General features: G+C 45.6%; 1 protein-coding gene across 1 annotated transcript; it reads left to right on the forward strand.

Annotated features, from left to right (window-relative positions):
- The first annotated feature begins 7,682 nt into the window (after window positions 1-7,682).
- On the forward strand, window positions 7,683-20,629 carry LOC144146533 (uncharacterized). Its single transcript, XM_077678476.1, has 2 exons — window positions 7,683-7,932; window positions 20,424-20,629. The coding sequence occupies exons 1-2, from the start codon at window positions 7,710-7,712 to the stop codon at window positions 20,627-20,629; spliced, it is 429 nt and encodes a 142-aa protein (XP_077534602.1). The 5' UTR covers window positions 7,683-7,709.
- Window positions 20,630-22,867: the final 2,238 nt, after the last annotated feature.

A 22,867-nucleotide genomic window follows, 5' to 3' on the forward strand; every position in this document is an offset into this window, starting at 1 on the left:
TTCGAATGGGTGTGTAGTCGAGCATCATACGATTGTTGCTTCTTTTTGTGCGGTTTATTTTTCTGGTTCATTAATTTTAGGAGCCTGTATGTAGGCCACAATTTTTTTCATGCAATGGGTCTCAGAAATCCATCTTTTCATTGAGCCTAGCTTAATATGCTAGAGAAGGATTTCAACAAACGGTTCAATATCACGATTGTAGCGAGAGCACGCACTCTCAGTTTAGCTTTCTGTATAAAAAATCTACCACCTCCCCTCGCGGGAACCCCTGTGTAGATGCGACGCATAGGGGGTTCACGTTGCAGCGTTGGACAGCGTAGGAACGGCGCTGGAACGATGGAGCGGAGCGGCGCAGGCACCGCGTTTTATAGCGCACCTAACGGTGAGGGGACGCACCGGCGCCAGTGCGTCTGCCACGGCTATGACGCAACGCAATCAAACACAATCCACTTTAAACCAATCCAATCCAAATCCAATGTAAGCCAAGCCAAGCCAATCCAAGCCAATCCAAACGAATCTAATCCAATGCCCTTCGCAAGAGAGTGTTCGCTATCGGAGAGGAGAGGGCGTGAGCGGCGGAGAGCGCAGCTGGCGTGGCGAGGAGAATGGGGGAGTGGCGGACACCGACGACGACGACGGCGGATGCAGGGACAAGGCGAGTGAATGAGATGCAGTCGCATCTAAAAATAGCAATCAGGTCATTATAATGCGCAGAATGAGACTGCGTTTATGTAGTTAATATGCAGATATTAAGCCAATTAGAAACGCGTAGCGAGCAGTATTGTTTCATGGACGATTTGTGAAAACTTACATTCATGACATGATCTCAGGTGTGTATTTCTGTTTGAATAAGTGGTAATAGCACGTTTGAGCATTTGCAGTAAAGTTTGTGCCTTAGCATGTGAATGTAAAACAGCGTCATTTGGGAGTTTGTTATGTTCATGTCGCCTAATAATTACACTGCATATTTTGATTGACCTGCCTGTTTGGAGTTTTGTTAAGCAGTCAAAAAGTTATTTTTGGTTGTGTAGTCGAGCTTTGTTAGCTACACGGATAAAAAAAGTTTTACCCTATCCCCAAATACGCCAGTTTTGTTTCCGTATTGCGAAATTTGAAAAGGAAACAGCGCACACCAATACTGTAGCACATTTTAGGACAGCGGACTCCATAATTTGGGAATGAAATTCTATAACAGGACGAACTCGGCTGGGCCAGGCCGTTTATGAAATGACACAGCACGCTCCATTTGTGCAGCGGCAGCGATTAGGTACCACATACCATGAAGCTGCTTTCTAAGATGCCCTAGTTCGTCAGAAGAAACCGTCATACCTAAAAACCTTGTGGGCTGAGGTATAACTGATCTTGAGACAGTGTTTTGCTAGTGATTTGCTAGTGATCTTAAAAATAGTTTATAGCCAGTGGTTTTTACAAACTCAAGGGAATAAGGCCACCTATGGATAGACAGTCTTCATTCGCGACTTGGACATGATTTGCTGCAAACATATGCTGTCACGATTGCAACAAATGGCTATACAATAATTCATGTAATATTGCTTGAATGCCGATATAATTTATTTGCCGGCACTACATCTTATTTCAGTAAACACAGCCTGAGCTCGTGCCCTAAGGCCGCTTATAACTTTCTTGACACAGTCGGTTACTACTACAAGCAGCTGGAAAATTATGATTGTGTTCTTTAACTCTTTGTTTTGCCTTGGAGCCTCAGAGTAAGAAGTGAAGTTCATCGTGGGCTTTACGTTTTAGAGGAATCGAAAGTATGACGACTGTCAGCGGTCTCGCCGCACTTGGAATGGATCACTAGAACGCTCGTTCCACATGACAAGAGTTTGTAGGACCAAAAGAATTACGCACACTAAATAAAATACAGTGTTTGAAACCCCAATATAAAGAATACAATATAAAACTACACAATAAAAAAAATACGCCGAGTAGGACACACACAACAAACATGGTATCAACAGTCCGAGAAGTAATACTAAAGTGTCCCTCAAAGCTATACTTCTGTCCTCAATTGAGACTAATAAATACCAGTCTGTTTTTTGAGAAAAAAACGATTAGTTGACCCTGTTATTCACACCGTTCTTGTGTGTCTCGATGTTGATGTGACGATTCCGGTGGGCTGACCTTGTCGACGGTGCGAAGGCGTTGAAAGAGAATACTCTGCGGCCACTCCTAGCACTGACGATCCCATGCCATCAGGACGCACGTCTAGCCTTAGTTGCCACTTCCTTGAAACGCCGCCTGATCACACTCACAAGCTACTGCGGTGCACTACGAGGCGTCTACCTCAACATCAGGTGGCAATTAACAGCGAATATACCGGGCAGTTGCAACAGATGGCGTGCCGGCGGTACTAAGGACAAAACAAATGAAACACGCCACGATGTCATCCCCAACGCAACAAGGCGGTGAAACCGAGACAAGCATATGCCTTTGATGATCGAATAGAACTGCCTTCTCATTCTCTAATTTAATAAGAGTGCTTGGGTATACTAGAACTTTTTCCTTTATTTTGCCGTGGCTTTGAACATGCGACTCACAATCTTTTAAGAAGTATAGACAGGAGCAGCACTTTTGGTCATTTGCTTTAGAGAGGTATGTACACTAATCCCTTACTACAACTCTATTTGAGTTCCGAAAACAAAAGATAAATGCTCTTTAATTCTGCAAGTCTGCAAGAAGCGTTGAACTGCAAGCAGAGTCGGCAAGCAGAGTTGAACGAATCAGAACAGTACACCAGGTCTTGTAACCTGGAAATTCGAGGTCTTACCGACGATCCTAACGAGTACTTGGCTGCTGTGATAACAAACCTCGGTCGTAAACCTAAAATCAACTCCTTTTCCCCGAGCCAAGTGATAGCTGTTCACAGAATGCCCATCGGAAAAATAAGCCAGCCCTAGTACTGGTGAAGTTCACTTCCAAAGCTGTTCGTGACGAGTGGTTGAGTGCCCGTTCAAAGCTATTTAGCGATCTGCCAGACATTATTTTTGCAGAAACTTTGGCCTGAGCAAATAGAGAACTGTACTTCGGCGCCCGAGTAACTGCCAAGAAAAATGGTTACCAATTTCTCTGGGTTCGAAACGGCTACATCTACGTACGAAAGAAGGAAGGGGACCCGAGAATTCGGGTACGGTATCTTTCCGCTCTAGATAGCCTTGCTTAATTCTGCCCTCGTTTTGTTCTCACTTCCTTTCCTTCTTTTCCTTCCTTTTTGTCTGTTTTTTTTCTTCCTTCTTCTGCATGTCTTCAGATACCCTCTTGTTCCGAGATTTCGACACTTTCCATTATGACTTCCTTGCTAGTGCTAATGGCAATTTCACTGTTTTGCACGCAAACATCAGGAGCTTTAGAAAGCACTGGGATGAATTCTGTTCTCTTGTGTGCATCTTGGCAGATAAGGTTAATGTTTTTGCTCTAACTGAAATTAGTATTACGCAGCCTCTTACTCGACAATTTTTATTTATGGGTATCGCAGCTTCTTTACTCGTGACACTGGCCGTGGGGGTGGTATTGCAGTGTTTGTTAAAAATAACTGGGCCTCTTCCATCGCATCGATGTTTTTCATTAGTGCCGACCATGTAGCTGTTTCCCTTCACTCCGCGCACTTTGACTTCACCCTGCTTGCTATCTATCGCCCACCCAGGCAGGACATAAACGTCTTTATTCAGGAGCTTAGTAAGGCCTCGTTGCCTCTTGGTCGAATCTGTTTAATCAGCGACATAAATATAGATCTTTTAAAAAGTAAAAAGCAAGTGACCGTTGAGTATCTAAATATTTTGGCCGATGCCGGTATTACTGCTTTGATTAACCTTCCTACTCGGGTAGAACTATTGGGAAATAGTCTAGTGTCCTCTTGTTTAGACCATGTTAACGTACGGCTTGATCAAAACGATTGTACCTCTTTTATATTTGAACGTAAAATGTCTTACCGACTTTTGTCGGTAAGACATCGGTAAGCAGGATCACTTTTTTGTCGGGTGCAGTACCTTCCCTCAATCCCCTGGCGCTCCGCGCAATCTCCGTAAATACGAAGCTGTTACAGTTGTCGACAGGAAAACATTAGATTCGGCCATTGCAAATTACGACTGGAACACGTTTTTAAGTGATGTCACAGGTGACATGGTTAACGATTCCTTTGTGACGGTGTATCGTCAGTTGTTAGAGTCGGCGAAAAAAATCCACGTTGCTACAAGGCCTCCGGATCTGCGAAGCGATGAAAAATCCGATTGCTTCGCCTATCGGTTGCTGATGAAGTGTAAAATATACAGTGTGTTTGAGGGAAGACCTTAGGGTAATTCAAAAGTCACTCTCTTTTACTCAGAAGCAGGGTGACTAGCGAAGCCGGGACCATTGCAAGGAGTCCACAAAATAAAATAAGTGTGTTTGTAATTTGCGATTGAGCATACTTCCTAGCCAATCGGCTCAATGAAACTTGGAAAGACTAGAGTTTTATTCTAGCGAACAAACGTGGGGAGTCCTTTTTCTGTAAACGTCATAGGCAACACACTGCCTGCGTAACACACAAATCAATACCGCTCGACCACGGAGGACAGCATTCAGATCATATCGGGTCGTTAGACGTGCGTCTATGCTAACATCCACACCCAGCAGAATAAGTACGTCAATGGTGAGCGGGTGAAGCTCGCGCGTGTACCCGATACGCGTCGTTAAATTTGCCGAAACCTAATTACCTACAAAGCTAGAAGCTCGGAACGTAATTCCTGCTCACGCGCGCGCACTTGGAGCTCGCAAAACGCCGCAAATCCCACTTGTTGGCGTCACGAGCTGTAGACGTCACACGTACAATGAGCTACGTCCCCTTCGAGCCAAAGCTAAACCGCAGCGTGCGTGTGACGTGTACTACAACTTTGAGTGACGTGAGCACGTGTGTTTTGCGGTGCTTTGCGGGCTCCACGTGGGTGCGTCCGTACGACCGACGTTCTGGGCCCCTAAATCCGCTGAGAATTACGTTTCGGCAAATCCAATGACGCGCATCTGGTCCAGTAACGTTCCTTTCACTTTCCACTTCGCAATCAAATAACTAACAGGAATGATTAAAAGGTAAGGAACCCATTCTGGTTAGTTATTTTCTTAATGGCAAGTGAAGCCTTTTCTATGGAAGCCGCGGCGCCGGATCACTTGACTCATGGAATAACATTTTTATCACCGAAAGCCTACTTTTTAATTACTTCAAGTATTCCCGGAAACATCCCGCAGACCGTACACGTTCTTTGAGGAAGATGCGAAAATCACGTAATCATAATTGTAAGAAACTCTATTTGCTATATCAGACAACGTATCTTTGTGAAAAAGTAAAAAAAAGTAATAATTGCGTAGAGCTCCGGCTGTTCACGCTAGTATTTATCCCAAGTTGTGGACCGTGGTACATCAAGCGCTTACTATGGTATCTTTTGGAGCTTGGATTTACTTTCGACGTGTAAAACATCAATTAAACTTTTCCTGGGACTTCCGTGGACCAGGGAACAATCCTGCCTTGCAGAATTCGCCGAAACTGAGCAGGGCAGCATTTAGGGTCAGGGCCCTTCTTTAAAAGTGGTAGCAGCAGTTTTACAACTTGTGTTTCTTGAAGTCAAGGATGTGACAGAATCTCGTCTGGTTAGGGTGCATTTTTGACGAAGGAAGGCAAGCGCGCTGATCAAAAGTTCATTGCTTTAAGAGGCATGAACGTTTAGGCTATCCTGCGGTAGCCTTGCTATCCTTGCGTTTCTCCGTCAAAACTTGCATTTCGATTACCTTTCTGTGGTTATTCGTATAAAGGTCTTGAAGCTTTGATAAACGCACCGGCAAATGATGTTCCGTGGCTGACTCGTTGGTGGGTGTGATGCCTTAGTTTCCCTGAGTGCGAAATAGGGGTAGAATTTTGCGTGTCAATAAATCGTAAATTTCTACTTACTTTGCTAATCCTTAACGAATACCCATAAATTTATATTTAAACTAATCAGTTAAAGCTTCTCTTCCAACACTCTACGCTACTTGTCGCGTAATGCATAAAAATCGCACTTCGAAAACTGCCTGTCGAAGCCCTTGTATTAGAACAGGTCAACGCATAGCTAATGTGCGTGACTTACCGCGTACAGAAATGAGATTCTATTTTACTGTTATCCAAAGCTAACCTCTTACGCCACTAAAATACTGAAGTACCTTTTGTTTCGGAAAGTGGTCGAATGCCTAAGAACAGCCACGAAGGCGCTACGACAACCATGCGAGTCAGCAGTCTTGTATACGCTGCATTTGGGCCACTTCTTGCGGAGTGAAAAAAAAACGTTTTAGTTAACGTTGCGGGAAGAGTATGTTTGAACCGGTAGCATTGCACATCTCGACTGACCTGAGTAGGCATGTGTAGATATAGCATACAGACCATTTTAAAACAAAACTAATGTAACAAACAACAAAGCACTAATTAAATCCCTCGTGTGTTGACGTATTTGCGAAGAAGTGTATGTTCACTCAGGAAAAATTGCCTCCAATAAGGGTTCTTCACTCTTGCAATGCAGGCGTATCTTAGTTTTGCCCTGCCGCACGACACAGAAAATGACTAAACTGTGCAATTCTTTCGAGACAAAATGTTAAAAAAAGGAAAGGTTGAATGTCTATGTAGCTACTATATAGCTGTCACGTACGAGAGCGAGGGGTCAGACGTTTGACAGCTAATTGTACCAGCTGCGTCATGATTGTGCGTCGACCTGTTTTTAACGTAGGACGATTCGTATTCTCTGATAGGACGCATAGAAATCAACTGGTCTGCTGTCAACTATCACCACGCAAAAAGCAGAAAGTAAATACAGTGCGTCCGTTGTGACCTCATGTTGTGATTCGGGGTACGGTATGGAGAGAAGGCCGCAAAATATGTTTCGCCCAGCGAAATTTGTTAGATTGAACACGTCCGTCTACACCTGCCATAACAGAACTGCCAAAAAACAGAAACGTAAAGCAAAAGCAACTTTCTGGCGTGCTGCCCGGACCATTTATCAAGCCGGGCCCACGTGCTTGTATAGCCAGTGTATGGTTTCACTGTCCGAGCCCTGTTTACTTGCGATCTACTCTGACCGTAGCTTTCGGATGGTAGTGAAACGACAGCTATTTACGCCGTGATTAACGTTTATATCGGCGTTCGCGGTAAGCCCTAATACAGGCTGGCAAGCACTGTCAGTCTCGGGCAATCGTTCGCATGCAAGCTATTTTTTCCAGCCACAGAGCTCCAGGAAAATTAGCGTCGATGCTGGGAAAAAGAGCATATTCCCAAACAAACCATCTTCAAACTGTAACAGGATGCCTCCGCTTGGACACGCAGCAAGGCGTCTTCATCAAGTCGACGCCCATTATTTGTGATTGAAGCAGTGGAGCTTCATTGAACCACCGGTGAGTAATTGAGATACCATCACCTGATAGTTTTATAGCAAGCAATTTGTTATCAGTTACATCAAATTCTCTAGAATCTACCGAGTGTAAAAACAATTGACTCCCCTTAGTATGATTAGATAATGTTCAAGTGTATTCCACGCTGCTTTACCGAGCGATCGCCCGTGTCTATTCATAAAAGGTCGTTCTCATACAGAAACAGTAAAAAACAGCTTTGAAAACGCGCACAGACCCATTGCCCATAAACACCAAAAACTTTCCAATCACTTTTTCAGTTTGCTCTCGGGCTACCGACTCAGGTGTGTAAAATGGCAAACACCACAAGTTCGAAGTCTCTAAAGGCGACAGAGTCTCAACCTCAAGACTGCTGCTGGGGCGTGCCGATTGTGGCGATGTTCGCCTGTTTTCTGCTGTGCATGGCGCAGTCCAGCACAGGCTATTTGTACGTGCTCTTCATGGAGAAATACCAGATCAACAGAAGCATGGCTTCAAGGCCCGATAGCATCATCATGCTCTTCCAAAACTTGGGAGGTAAGCTGAAAATGTATATTGTTGCTTGTGATTTCATTGTACCACCGGTCGTGCTCAACAGCTGCGGGTTCACCAGCGGTGAGAAAAAGCTCAAGTGCTCACCTTACAAAGCACGTAACTGAGGGCTACTATTGGCGAGACATGAATGCTGTTCATGAATGGCATTTCACTAAAAACTCAATTCAAAATTGAAATCCTATGTTGTAAACTGGCCTAATTTGGCGAATAGGACTTGATGCAAGGTGATGAGTGCATCATCGCGCGATGTATGTTAAGTTTTTTTTTCTGGTGTTTTTCTGGCCAGGAGAATGAAGGCGTTGCCTTCATACCTTCAAATTGCCTAGTTTTCTTCTTTCACCATTAAATCTGAAAAAAAAGAGGCATCATTCCCCTTGTCGTTTCAATAACATGCCTTGTTATTGAAAAAACAGTAACAAGAGAGGACCTCGAAGAGTCCCTGCTACAAGTGATTTCCTGCTGATAATCAGCCTAAATGGGCAGTACAGTTTTACGTAACTTGCGCCAGAAGAGCGTACACACACTGACCGTAACCATAGTTCTATCCTGAACCTGAAGATTTAGGGTTCTACGATCATTCCAAACAGCGCTAACGATGTCACAGGAAGTGGCAAATTATATCACCTTATCTTGGTTCTTTTCATTGTGTTGATAGCTCGGTTCTGAATAATTAGAAACTTGAACTTATTATTACGAACCTTCACCATGTTAACAATATTGCTGATATTATCTGCCGTAGTTAACTTCAAATACTGTTGGCCACCGCAATTTTGTGTCACGAACCAATGCTTTGAAGCACCACGATAATGTATAGCTGTGGAGAACTCATTGTCATGGCCTACCGTGCAGTCGGCTAAGTGTGAGATCATATTTGGTCTTCGTCAAAAGCTGCTGAATATATGCCCGCTGCGTCGCTGGAGTGTTTTGGCGAGGCCGTGTTAGGGCAGTAAAGACGCAAAGTCCACAGTTTGGTTTCATCAAACAAACTCATCAGGAATATCTGACCTGTATTTCCAAATGCGACATGCTTTTGTGTTTTCCGAATTCTCATAATATTACGTCTAGAGTACTTACACTCACCCAAATTGCCGCGAACGAGAAAATAAAAGTGTTGCATGAGTTTTTGAGAAATGACAAAGCGTAAATTTCTTCCAGAAGGGTAAACCGTATGCAAAATTGGACAAGAAAGAGCACAGGATAGAGCTCCTTCCCTTTTGTCAATCTTGTATCCTTTCTTGTCCGAGATTCGTTTGCGCTTTAGCCGTCATGAATCTATACCAACACACCCAACTCGCAGTTTGGGTATTTCTGCAGCCATGAACAACTGATCACACCAGCAGGAGTCCAGGAGATAAATCCATGCATAGTTTGAAACTACTCCAGAGAGCATGAGCCAGTTGCCTTGTCCTAAAAAATACCAAACATGTGAAGTGTACAGCTGTATACCGATGAATAAGACCGAATGGTTTGCTGTCATCATGTGGACGGTAAACTACAAAAAATGAGCCACACAGTTGCGCAGCTTTGAAGAAAAATTAGTATTTATTTTTATCAAAAAAGGGAAAATCTTACACGGATTTGAAAGCCGCCAAAAGTTGCAAAATGAAGACTACGCGAGAGCCTCGTCCTCTAGAATGGAAGATTGATCGAGCATCGTCGTTGAGCCATCATATAAGGGTACAGTGTACTTTAAGAGAAATGTGTCACACGTTCGTGGATTCATTTTCTGGGGAAAAATACACAACCTGCATCAGCAGCACGTACTTATTAACGCAGGAATTCTTCGAAGCGTGAAAACAGGTGTGGACACTTCTTTCACTTCCTAGCACCACTTTCTATGACATCATGAATATGGTAAGGTGACGTGCGAGATTCCTGAAGATTATCCAAATGATTTTTTTTCTGAATTAAACGCAGTGACACTAACGAGTACATGTAGACTATATTTATGCCGACACTCCTGCTAAGGACATGCTTTTAGAAGTCATTTTCGGGCTTAATATTGACTGAGACCCTTCTATTACTCCTACTGCTGGTTTAATTTCAGTGAGAAGTCTTTATGGTCATAAGTACCGTTAGGACACTGATGTCACTCGTGAGTGAATCCCGGAGCTTTCATTCCCTTGAATTGTCTCTTTTAGCAAAGGAGCTATTTAAGCTTCACCTTGGTGCGGTGGCACTAGCAAACAAATACCAAGAAAAAAGCTCCTGCGGTACTAGCCGCCCGCCATGCCCGTCACCAAACCTCGCCTAGCTATGACGTCACTGCGCCGACGCGGCGAGTTTATTTTGCCGCAGCGGCCGCACTCAGCGTCTTGTGACTCATTGCCGAGCACATCACGCAGGATCTGGCATATCATGGGTCGTCCGAGAAGTATGTAACTCCCGAGGCACAATAAATGGGGCGCGAAAGCCGTCGTATCGCTGCTCAACAACATATGAGAGTTCTACAATCAAACCGCGATCAATGGGCTGAAGCCGCCGAAGCAAAGCCTATCAAAACCAAGCAAGACCTAGCCGAATTTCCAGAATCTAGTAGATTCCAACTTCGCTGTTTCTCCAGATATGCACCACTGGTCCAAGCTGAGCCCATTTTTTTACACTAAAACTTGCACCAATAGTAGCGCAGCCACATAAACGCAGTCGAAGGTAGTCAGCCGCCGCGCAAGGAAACCGCACGACCAGTTACTACTCACCTGCCGCGGTGACGCACCTGCGTTTTTGAAATGCCTTTAGAGACTTCGTAGGTGACCCATTTTCCCTACATTGGACAATACCTTTCCATTGAGCGAAACTAAGAAAATATGCACGAGAGAAAAATGAATGTAAAATGATTATTGCCAAAACAAAGAAAGCATCGTTTGCATCTAAACATGATCAGAAAGCGCGTGAATACTATACTATTTCCCCTTTGGAATATATTCAGCCATTAGTGTATCTTAATTAGTGCAAGAGGTAAAAGAATGATCGCGCTGTTCTTAAAGACATGGTTTCACAGTCGAAATACAAAGCCCACTGATTTAGTTATTGTGATAGTTCAGGACGTTGAGCCATGGCAGAGGTAACTGGTTTCATGTTTCTGAGAACTACCGCCCTATGCTCTGAGTCATTGATCTTCTGATTGCATTAGGATCGTACGAACATACTTACTTTCAGGCACAGTTCAATCGAGCAATTTTCATTGTGTGCTTCACGCGCGCATCTGCTAACCGCAGACAGAATTAGCTGCGACAAACATGGGTGCCGTCGTCGCTGGTAGCACTATTTGCTGGACCGTTGCTGCAGCAATATTAAATCGCCGGAACTAAACTGCTTGAAACGGCTCGATAGCGTTCAATAAAGACATTTCATATTTATTACATGCAAAACATTGCGTATACCCGATGGCAGAAAAAACGTACGCGCGCCGACGCAAAAAATATACGGCAAAAAAAAAACAGTTTGGCGCCGGGGCTGAGGCTCAACGTTACGCTTTGAGGTATAACGACGTCAACGGCTTCCAGTGGCTTTAAGTACAATACGTATATGGAGTACTTTTTAAGTGCAGAACACTTTAAGGGCCCAACTCGTCCTAGTAGCCCGTCCGCTGTCACGCGGCATAACGAACCCGAACAGCGTCCGGCGGCGTCACGCCCTTTAACAGAGACTTCGAGAAGATACCCGCTTGTCCCACGATTTAGCCATGCGGCCAAAAGATAATTGCATACTAGAACAAGAGATTTATACGATCAGAACAATTGTAAACTCGTGGGACCACTGGCACTGGAATTACATGTACACGCTAAATAGCGCAAAAAAACTGCAGGTACATTTGAGGCAAAATATATGCACTGAACCGGCCGACCCCGCGTTCATTCAGTTAAGCATGCTCGTTTGGTTAATTTTTACGTAACCGAAAAAACGTGGCCGCAGAGGGAAGTAAACGACCAATTTAGAATGAAGCACTAAGGCTCTAGCGACCACGAGATGAAAGCAAGCACAAGAAATCCGGGGTCATCTCCACTAACGGAAAAATTGGGCACGGGCGAAGCATGCAGTGTACATGTGTATTCTTGGCGCCTTCGCGTTTTTGCCACCGGAGACTAAACCGTTGCAAGTAGAGGTATACAGCTTTGCTGTAAAGTCCCGGTCTGTTTGAAGCATGAAGCGTTTTAGCGCGACGCGTTGGATAACGAGAGTCCTGGTGTGTTCCTTTAGTACACGTTTTTACCCTGGAGATGAAACGTTCTAGTGCGAAGCGTGGGAAAACGAGTGCCCCGGTGTTTTAGCACCGTGAGTGTGTGACTACATGACACGACGACGACGACAGCAGGCCCCGAAAGTTCGATCTTCCAAGGGGCCCCGCCCCTAAAACAAACTAAACTCCCGACCGTGCTGTTTTGGAAATATGGCGCGCGAGCACTGCTGAGGCGGGACAATTGAATTGCATGGGAGAAACGCCGGTTCAATTTATCAAAAGGGAGTGAAACAGGAAGGCGAAGAGCGGGAGGGGTGGTAGCAATTCACAATATGCGGGGGTATGCGTGGTCTGCGGGAAAGAAACAGAAACTATGCAGCACATAGTGTTAGAATGTGAGGGTATCCGTCCAAATCTACATGAGGGAAATATTCGGCTTCGAGAAGTCCTACGATTTAACGGTAGCACAGAGGAAGTGAACTTGAAGGCTGTCGAGGTGACAAAAAAAATATTAGAATGCTGGTGAACGAAAACCAGAGAGGGGAATATTGCCTAGGACAGTTAGCACCTGTAACAGAAAAAAAGAGACTTTTGTGCCTAATAAGCTCTTTGTGCCAACCTTAAGCAGCGCTAGTATTAAACCAAGAGTATAAAACATAGGTATATTAGTCCTTTTTTGTAAGTTGGCATGTGAGAGAGAGAAACAACTTTAATGGGCAAGTGAGGTCAGCCAGGCTGGGCGCCCAACTTGCTACACCAAATGGGGGTGAAGGTGTGATGAAACTATTTGAAAAGAACTTTCACTCACACATCAATACTCAAATACACAGACGCACAGAAAAAGCACACACCATCAGGCGATATAGTCATTCGTGCGATAGTTCATAGTTCACTGACAAGTCCAGTGCTCCGGAGGAATGTTAAGAACGCTTTTGCTGCTCGACTTGCCTTGGCGTTTGTAAGCGAGGGCCCAAAGAGGTGCTTCGCAGAGATCTGGGCGGACGAGGGCAGGCCCGCAGAGAGCTTAGCCGTGTACGCTCAAGTTCGCAGCGAGAACACGCTCAGAGAACGTGTTTCAGGACCTCGCGAACTGTACAGGTAAGGCGCAAAGGTGAGGAAGCCTAGCGAAGTTTAAAAAGGAAATGCCTAGTGTAAGCCACATTCAGTCGGATGCGATGCAGGACAGCTTAATCTCGCTTGCACAGACCGCTTGGCATCCGAAATCGGCACTCTGGGTCTATTGTGTGCAATGTAACGTAGGTCTTAGTTGGGCCTGTCCACAGCAATCGCTGTGAGCTCTTGGCAACCGATGACACCAGAGTCGCTCCGTCTCGCCTTGTGAAAGGCACTGGAGTGATAATTGGGCTGAAATGCGCTGATGAAGCAGCTCCGTCGGCTTCGTCGTTGCCATCCACACCGCAGTGAGATGGAAGCAACTGTAAAACAACGACGTGGTGGTTGTTTGTTGCCTGAGTGTGCAGGTTATTGATTTCATGAGCAAGCTGCTCTTGTGGCAGCACCATGAGGTGCTGAAGGGCTGCTCGAGAGTCGGTGAAGATTGCCCATGCCTGAACTGGAGCAGTTAAAATGTGTTTTAATGCAGCACGCAGGGCCGTAAGTTCAGTGACCATCGACGAAGTTTTGTCTTCACACCACTACAAAGGGGAAACCAATAGCGATCATCATCGACATCATCCTCACCGACAACGGTGCCGCCGCCCCAAAAGCGAATCCCTACTCTGAACTTCCGACACCTTTCACGTCTAGTGGAAGACCTTTATTTTTTAACTAGTAGTCCTTTACGAGAATAAAGCCTTACGTTAAAGCCTAGGCACTAAGCCGAATTATTTTCAGGTTTTTGTAATTTTTATGTGATATTGATTGCCTGAAAAAAAGATAGGCTTACACTTTTGAATAGCTTTCGTGCTCACCATGCATTATTCATTCACAGAAGATTAATTTCATCCAGCAATGGTAAATAGAAACATGTCAGGTAAAACAAAAACAATTATTAATCCCTTCAAAAGACAAAAAATAGTAGACCAGCATTCCGGGTATATAAAATGCGTTACTACCACATTTCCATTCCTCATTACATTGAATATTGGCTCAAGGCGCACGCCTTGTTACGGCTTCAGAAGCTCGCAACCTACCATTTCTCATCTCGTTGTGTAGAGGCTCATCCTCCCATCATGCCAACTCTGATTTACGTCCGTACAGTCTCAATGTTCACGCTTGGTCGCTCTAGCGGCGCCACTGGTCTCCTGTCACTCTTTTTCTTGTTTACTCACAAATTCCAGCGATGTGAAACAACTTACGATCAGAGGTGAGCTTAAAACTTTATAACATGCGAAATCAAATCAAGCAAATCGGCACTTGGGGCCTATATTTTTTCCTATTCGCTCCGGAAATTTCGCTAGCTCATTTTAGAAAAGTTTGCTTAAAGCCACCCTCATTCCTGGGCATTTAATGCAATGTTCAATTGAAATATATAAAAATAAAAACAACCAGCAGTCAAAACTGTAGCACGCACGAAGGCTGGTCTGGCAATCAGCATTTATTGACAGAGGCGGGCGCTTATATACACGGCTCGGTAGGGGGCGTATAACAAGATACAGGCAAGCGTACATGACTGCGCACGGTTACATCTCCCCCTTTTTTAGTTCTCTTTATTGAGGGGTTAGAAGTCTCTGTCTGGGTATCTTTTCGGTGGACGTCGTTCTCGCTGGCTTCTTCGCAACGGTTCGGGCTCGGATTGTTGCGGAGACGCAGACGCAGGAACAGACGCGTCGGTAGGCGCGCCGACTGGTGCGGACGGCTGGTGCGCTGGCCTGAGGTGTTCACGGGTGCGTTGAAGCTGACGACCGTCCTCAGTTTCCACGACGTAGGAGCGTGGAGTAGAAGCAGTCTGGACGACTTCTGCGGGATACCACGTTTTTGCTGGAATGTTGTACACTGCGACACTGGATCCACGTTGCAACTCTGGCAGGTGCTTGGAGCTTCTGTTGTAGAAGGTCCGTTGTTTCTGGCGGATCTGTTGCAGTCGCTGCTTCACGTCTCGAGGTGGTATGACCCGTGGCTGGAGGTGGATGGCAGAAACGGGCAGCAGGCTCCTGGTCAACCTTCCCATGAGTCGTTGCACTGGAGACTGCAAACATGGGTCACGGGGAGAGCTCCTCCATTCGAGCAATGCCGCGCAAAAGCCTACCGATCCAAATGGATGCTTCTTTAGCAGTTTCTTGGCCTCTTGTACGGCTCTTTCCGCCATACCATTTGAGCGCGGGTGATATGGACTGGAGCAAACGTGGTTGGTGCCAACCTTACCGATGAAGTCCCGAAACTGCTGGCTGGTGAACGGTGGTCCATTATCGGTGCAGAGTTGGAGCGGAAACCCATGAGTCGCAAAGATGTCTGCGAAAGCGGAAATCACATGTTTAGCAGATGTAGACGTCACTGCTCTGATTTCAAAGAAGAAGGAATAGAAATCAATGACAACCAAGTACTCGTTTCCGTTGTGGTAGAAAAAGTCGGCGCCAACAACCTGCCACGGTAAACTTGGAATTTCGTGGCTCATTAAAGGCATTCGAGCATTTCTGGGCCTGTTCTTCTGGCATACCGGGCAACGCCGCGCTGCTTCTTCAATGTCATTGTTTATGTTTAGCCAAGACAGTGCAGTTCGCGCGCGTGCCTTCATCTTTTCCGATCCACCGTGCGCACCGTGCAAACAACAAATAATCTCGCGACGCATCTTTGGAGGGATGATAAGGCGGTTACTGCGTAGAACCAAACCTTGTGTGTGAAGTTCCTCTCGGAAGGCCCAGTAGCTGCGTAGTTCCGGGATGACGTCATTTTTGTCGTCTGGCCAAGTTGTGCTTGCGTAGTGGTGAAGTTGGAGCATTGTTGGGTCCTTGGCCGTCTCTTGTACCTGCATCAGGCGCCTGTCTGAAATGGGCAGGTTAGCGATGACGTTGACGTGAAAGCGTTCATCCTGCTCCTTTAGAACGGATGCATTTGGAAAGCGCGATAACGCGTCAGCAATGAAAAGATCTTTCCCCGGCGTGTACTTCACAACTATCGGGTACTTTGGCAGGTTGAGGCGCATGCGCTGCAGTCGGAGGGGGCACTGATACAACGGTTTGCAAAAAATTGCTTCCAGTGGTTTGTGATCCGATTCCACTACAACTTGCGGCTGCCCAAATAGGTAGTCGTGGAATTTTTCGCAACCGTGAACAATAGCCAGCATTTCTTTTTCGATCTGAGTGTACCTCTGTTGCGTTTCCGTTAGAGAATGAGACGAATACGCTAGGGGGTGGCCATTCTGAATTATTACTGCGCCAACGCCGCTTTGACTTGCGTCGACTGACAATGTGATAGGTTGGCCCTTTGTGAAGTACGCCAGCACTGGAGCTTTTGAAAGCGCCTCTCGGAGAGCCATGAAGCTCTGTTGGTGGCGGTCCTCCCAAACCCATGCGACATCCTTTTTCAAAAGCTCTCGTAATGGAGCGGTAACCGTCGACATGTTCGGAATGAACCGGGAGACGAAGTTGACCATACCCAGGAAGGTCTGCAGCTCTTTCTTGTCGCTTGGCGCTTTAACTTGTAGGATGTCGTGCAGCCTGTCCGGGTCCAAGCTCAGCCCATCACGTGTCAGAACGTGCCCTAGGTATCTGACAGTGTCCTGCAAAAAACGGCACTTCTTTCGATTTAGCTTCAAATTGTGCAGTCGGCATCGCTGCAGAACGTTTTCCAGGTTCCTGTCATGTTCCTCTTTGGTACGGCCCCACACAAGAATGTCGTACATTACGACGGCAACACCTTCGAGGCCTTCCATGACCTTGTGCATTGCACGCTGGAAAACTTCCGGAGCAGACGAGATCCCGAAAGGCATGCGTAGAAACCGGTAACGGCCGTAAGGAGTGCTCATGGTGCGAATTCGAGAGCTCTCATCATCGAGCTTTATTTGCCAGAACCCTGACGCAGCGTCTAGTGTTGAAAAATAGCGAGCACCGGCAAGGGATGGCGCGATATCTTCCAAAGTCGGCATGGGGTAGTGCTCCCTCAGTAGAGCTTTGTTTAGTTCTGTAGGGTCCATGCAAATTCGAGTCTTGCCGTTCTTGTCGACCACCACCATGTGGCTAGACCACTCCGTTGGCTCGGTTACTTTTTTGATCACCTGCGCTTCTTCCATGCGGTCGAGTTCCGCTTTAGTTTTTTCCTGTAGCGCTATTGGAATCCTTCTTGCCGGCCTAACCACGCCTTGGGCTTCTGGCTTAAGCTTCATGCGATAGGTAACTCCTGTGAGCATGCCTAGGCCGTTGAATGCGTCTTCGTAAGGTTTCGCAACTTCGTAGAGCTGTGGTTGCTCCACCGCCGCGAGTCTGCGCAGTAACCCAAGCTGTTCTGAGACAGAACCACTGAGTGTTACGGGAACGTCGTCTTCAACGACGAAAAAGTTAGCTTCTAGGCTAGACTCAGTTCCGGCGACAAGCAGGCGTATGCGTCGTGTTGCCTTTTTCTGGTGGCCAAAAAACGTATTCAGCACGACGTCGCAACTCTCGTCTCTTTTGTCGGTTATTTCATGCAGTTTCTTTTTTGATATCACCGAACAATTGGCACCGGTGTCAAGTTTGCACAAGACGGGCGTCCCTTCTATTTTCACTGTTTTGGCAAAATTCCCGTTCTCCGATATAAGCCTTTCCTGAAGCTTTTTATCGTTCACGCCAAGGATAATTCTGCTCCGTAGCATGCGTTCTTCCATTTCGCCAAATTCGCAACTCTTGGCCAATACCCTCAGTTCGGTTAGCCAGTCATTAAAGCTTTCTCCGTCCCGCTGGTCGCGTATTCCAAAACGATACTCGTGGTACGCTAGGTTAAGTGACGGCTTGTAGAATGCTTCAAACTTCTTCTTTAAGACTGCTATGTCCGACTTCTCTTCGCCTTCCTCAAACACAAACGTGCTGTAGGTTTTACGAGCATCCTCTCCAATAACCATGAGAAAGGTGGCGGCCTGTACCTCTTTAGGCTGCTGGTTCAGGCAGGTAGCCGCGGCGAACAGCTCGAACTCCTGCTTCCACGTTGTCCAGCTCTGTCACACGTCCGCGGAGGTATCCAGGGCTTTTGGGGGTGGAAGTAGCGTGGTGACCGGGGCTGCTTGCTGGCGTGGTGGGTCGGCCATGGCAAAGTTCTGCGAAGCGAAGCTGAAAGGCTGAAAGCCGCCCGGCGTGGCTTGCTATCTCGTAGATCCGCTGCTGTCGGCCGTCGTCGCTCTTATCGGCCACCGCTGCCACCATGTAGCACGCACGAAGGCTGGTCTGGCAATCAGCATTTATTGACAGAGGTGGGCGCTTATATACACGGCTCGGTAGGGGGCGTATAACAAGATACAGGCAAGCGTGCATGACTGCGCACGGTTACAAAAACCAAAAGTAATTTATTAAATATACTTCAGGTACACGGCAGTGTACCTCTGTGCACTGATCTTATCTGAGCTGCAAGTCAACATACAAATCTTTTCCCGAACATCGTTTGTGGTCTCAGGTCTCATGTGTTCGAACCTCTTAAGCTTTCAAAACAATTTAGTGTAACGGTAGATATCACTGCGCATACCTGTTAACATGAGAATGCTTTGTGTCATTCCTTTGGCATTACATTCTCTACTAAAAAATTAGCGCTTTTAAAGCGAAGCAGCAGCTAGTAGGTAGGCCAACTATGTCTTCCTTCTGCAATAAAAGTTGCACGGGTCGTTTCAAGGGTAAATTGTCAAGCCGGCGTAATATTCACTCCGACGTAACATCTACCGCCGGTTTTACAATTCTAGAACTCAAATCATTCTTTTCTTGAACTTATCACCTGCAGTTGCCATAAATTTCCCTTTAGTCTGCACTGTCTGACGCTAACCGTTTAGAGTAAACACTCTAGAAATCGAAACTTATCTCAAATGCCTGCAGGGCTCGTTAACAACTTTCTAAGAAAGACGCAGATTCTGGCGCCTATATAGGTGTGAAATTATGGAGCAAAAATTAGTCTCAAATTGAAAATAATTAACGTCAATATAATACAGCCAAGACTCGCGTCCAAAAAAATGCTTCTTCCTACGTTGGCTCGTTTCTGGTAATTTATTCCTTTCATTGTGTGCACGCTCCCAAAGCGAATATGAAGTTTTCAATCCACTAAATATTCGTGCTGACTGTCGGCCGAAACTTGCCAGTTTTGTTCTACGAGTGCATTACACTGCCGCACAAGTTTAAAACTTGTGTTATACTTTCCTACAATCCCTGCTTCCTAAATTTGTTCCTTGCAGGCGTAAAATAACGCAAAATGCTTCTTTGTGATGTTCAGCATTGCGGTTTTGAAGATGTTATCTTGGTGAGATTATGTGAGCACATTTTGCGCTTGAGTTGATTTGCTACATTTGCAGCCGTATGCTTCGTAGTGTTTCTGTTTGTTATTATTTCTCTGTTACTGCCACCGATATGCTTGAAGTGAATGCTGAAGTCTCCCTGATGCTCTCCAGGTCTCACCAAGATTCTTTTCAACGAGATCTTTCCTGAAGTATGCTTCTCTCGCGAAGAAAAGCGAAATTGTCAGCGGAATGGAAATAATCTTTAACATTCATGGTGTTGCCACATTTTACGTAAAAGTACACAATACAATGTTTTTTTTTTTTTAAAGGGCAGAAAGGACCTCTGCATTTAGGGCGCGCTTCACGAAGTATGTGGGTGCCACAGTTGCTGTTTTCGTAATAAATATCAGGCCACATCAGCCAATGGACGGTTTCACCAATTGTAATTATGCAGCAAAACAAAAATCAAACCGGAATTTACTTTGCAACAGAGCAGAAACGAGCAAGCTCTCCTATTCACAGAATTGATGCACGTTCGCAGGTGTGCTTAGAGGCTTTTTTTGCAGTGCTAAAGAATTCAGTTAGCTGATATAATCCCTGTGTGTGCTCAAGACTGGTTTTCTGCAAAAGCACAAGAAAATAACTGTTCAGTTCCTTTTCCTTCAGCGAACTGTTTACTTTGCACTACTTTGTGTTGAAATTTCCGATCCGGATCAGCATTTCTAAAACCGCATTTCACAGACGGTAGGCATGACCAGAAACGGCCTTCACTGTGCATGCAGCCAAATTTTATATGAAACTGAATACTGCATTACTTACCATGACTCTTTTCTCTTTCAAAGCGTTTCTTTATTCAACTACCAAATTCCTCCGTAATTTTTCTCAAAAATGGCCTCATAGAATATTATAAAGATACTATTTTACTCAATACTGATGTGTTGTACTGAATTCCAGCTTTTCTGGTTACCCTGCTGCTGACAAGGCTCTCCATATACTCTGTGACACTCGTGTCGGCAGGCGTCATCTGCGTTGGACTGGTGTGCGCTGCTTTTGCACCAAGCTTCACGTGGTTGACTGTTGCACTTGGGGCTGTTTATGGTAAGGTGCCCTTCTCACCTCTTCATACTTCGATTATGATCTACTTCAAAATCTGGAAGTGAAAAGAACAAACACGGTCTGATGAAAGAGGCAGAAAAATTCTAATATAGAACCAGAAACGTTTTAGTCCGTAAATAGAACATACAAACGGGCACAGGCGCCAACCTTGGGGCGCACTGTTCAAAGCGTAGCCGTTGCACGCCAGCCTATTAAAAAGTCATCGTTTTAAGCCGATAGAAATCCAGTTGAAAAGCAGGGACCTCCGTATTTACCTGATTAGTTTTTTTGAAGCCTAACAGCAGTGAAACTTTAGATGGCCCGCTCTTCTAGGCTCACTGAGATTTCGTTACGACGTTTGGTAATGGGTGCTAAAAACTCGGTTTAAAATCAGTTGTAGCATGTGTTGTAGCAAACAGATTCTTTAAACGATTTCGCGGAATACCGTGACAAGGTGTTTTGGTTCTACCAGAAGCTGTTTGCGCAGCCCCGTACAATTACTGCATCACGCTTACTATAGGTGATATTGCATGAGCTACTCAGCGAGAAAAAGACCAGGGTTGAAAAGAAGAGGGACTACAAACAAGCGCTGAGTACAAAAACACACGCATAAATATCCATTCTATCGCAACGACATGGCAGATACCACAGCTGCAAAACAGCCACGTGTACAAAACAGATTAAAACGCGCCGGTGGGAGTCATCGAAACAAGCAAAAAGGAAAATAAGACAAAACGATAAGTCATGTAAAAGCGCACAATTGGCTCCCCAAATAAGTAATCTCATTTTCTGACAATAGAAGAGACAGGGCACTTATGCGCTTATCTCCTTCGCTTGCTATTACAGCTGCCTCGACAATCTCTCGGGTAAGTGCATGACAATGACGGCTGAAAAACAAGACACTCGTCAAGCAGCGGCGTTTAACAGGCCTGGTCACACGAAGGACAATGCCGGCTGAGATTCCCCTCCAAACCGCTCCGGTCATCCTCCCGCAACCTGTCATTCAGACAGCGGCCCGACTTCCCTACATAAGTCTTACCCCATGAAAGGGAGTTTTTGTAGATAACGCCTTCCACACAATAAACAAATCTTGTGCGGTGATTTGCGAGGCAAAAACTATCCGCGTTAAAATTGGGCCTATTTATTTTACACAGCCTGGACAACTTTTTCGCCGCAGATAACGACCTGAAGATTCACACACTGGACAACTTTGTTCAATTTGTGTGGCACTCCAAGGATGTACGGAATAACAACAATTTTCGTTTTTGTTATGACTTGTCACTTTTTTCTTTGTTAGTGTTCTTAATAGACTCTAGCATTCTTTCAGCAACGGCACTGAACGCAAACACGTCTTTTTCGTGCTGTGTAGCTTATGTAGTACGAACTAGCCCGAACCCTCACGCTTTTAGTGGATAGTGCTCGTACCTCATCTCACAATTGCCCCATGGAGTTATATCGCATTCTGCTTATTTTTCATGTAGGTATAAAATCAAAATGAATGAGGATTAGGTCACCAAGGTTATTATTAGGCTATATTTTATGCGGCTACAAGGACGGTATGGTTGATGTGGTAGGCAGGTATGAACTGCGCACTTCCAAAATCAGTTCTCGTGGCCAAGGTTACTCTTCTTGCGTGCCACCAAATTTTGCCGTTGGTAGACAATTTACGGTAGGATTATCACCACCTGAATGTCTTCTAACTTTTTAACTGTTATTTACTTCGAATAAACCCCAATAGGCGGCCAACAAGGTTTACTAACGCAAGTGTGCACCAGCAAATACACTATTATGTCCCCTGGAGTGTGGAAGAGACCTGCTTGATTTTAGGTTGCAACATTTCCGTACGAAAATGTTCATAACCGAATGGCATCACAAACATTACCCATCTATAACTAGAAGCTTAGAAGTGCTTTCTTAAATGTCGCGTTGTCTTTTGTGAACTAAATATGCTGGCGAGGTCTCGTTGCGTCCAGGCAGAGATGTCTCAAGAACACGTCGTGAAATATTTTGGGCCACGAATGTGAGTGTTTCAAGAGTAGACTGCTACCTGCCGCGGTGGCTCAGTGGCTAAGGCGTTGCGCTACTGAGCACGAGGTTGCGCGATCAATTCGCGGCCGCGGCAGCTGCTTTTCTGATGGAGGCGAAAAGCAAAAACGCCCATGCGTACAAGATTTCGGAGCACGTAAAGATCCCAAGGTGGTCAAAATGGTCCCAGAGCCCTCCATTACGGCGCACCTCATCGCCTGCGTTGCGTCGGTGCGTTAAACCCTACAATCAAGAGTAGACTGCTCATCTCCCGGGAG

Source organism: Haemaphysalis longicornis, unplaced genomic scaffold (assembly GCF_048455015.1).
Source record: "Haemaphysalis longicornis isolate Haplotype H1 unplaced genomic scaffold, Haemaphysalis longicornis Haplotype H1 scaffold_7, whole genome shotgun sequence".
Classification (NCBI taxonomy): Eukaryota; Metazoa; Arthropoda; class Arachnida; order Ixodida; family Ixodidae; genus Haemaphysalis; species Haemaphysalis longicornis.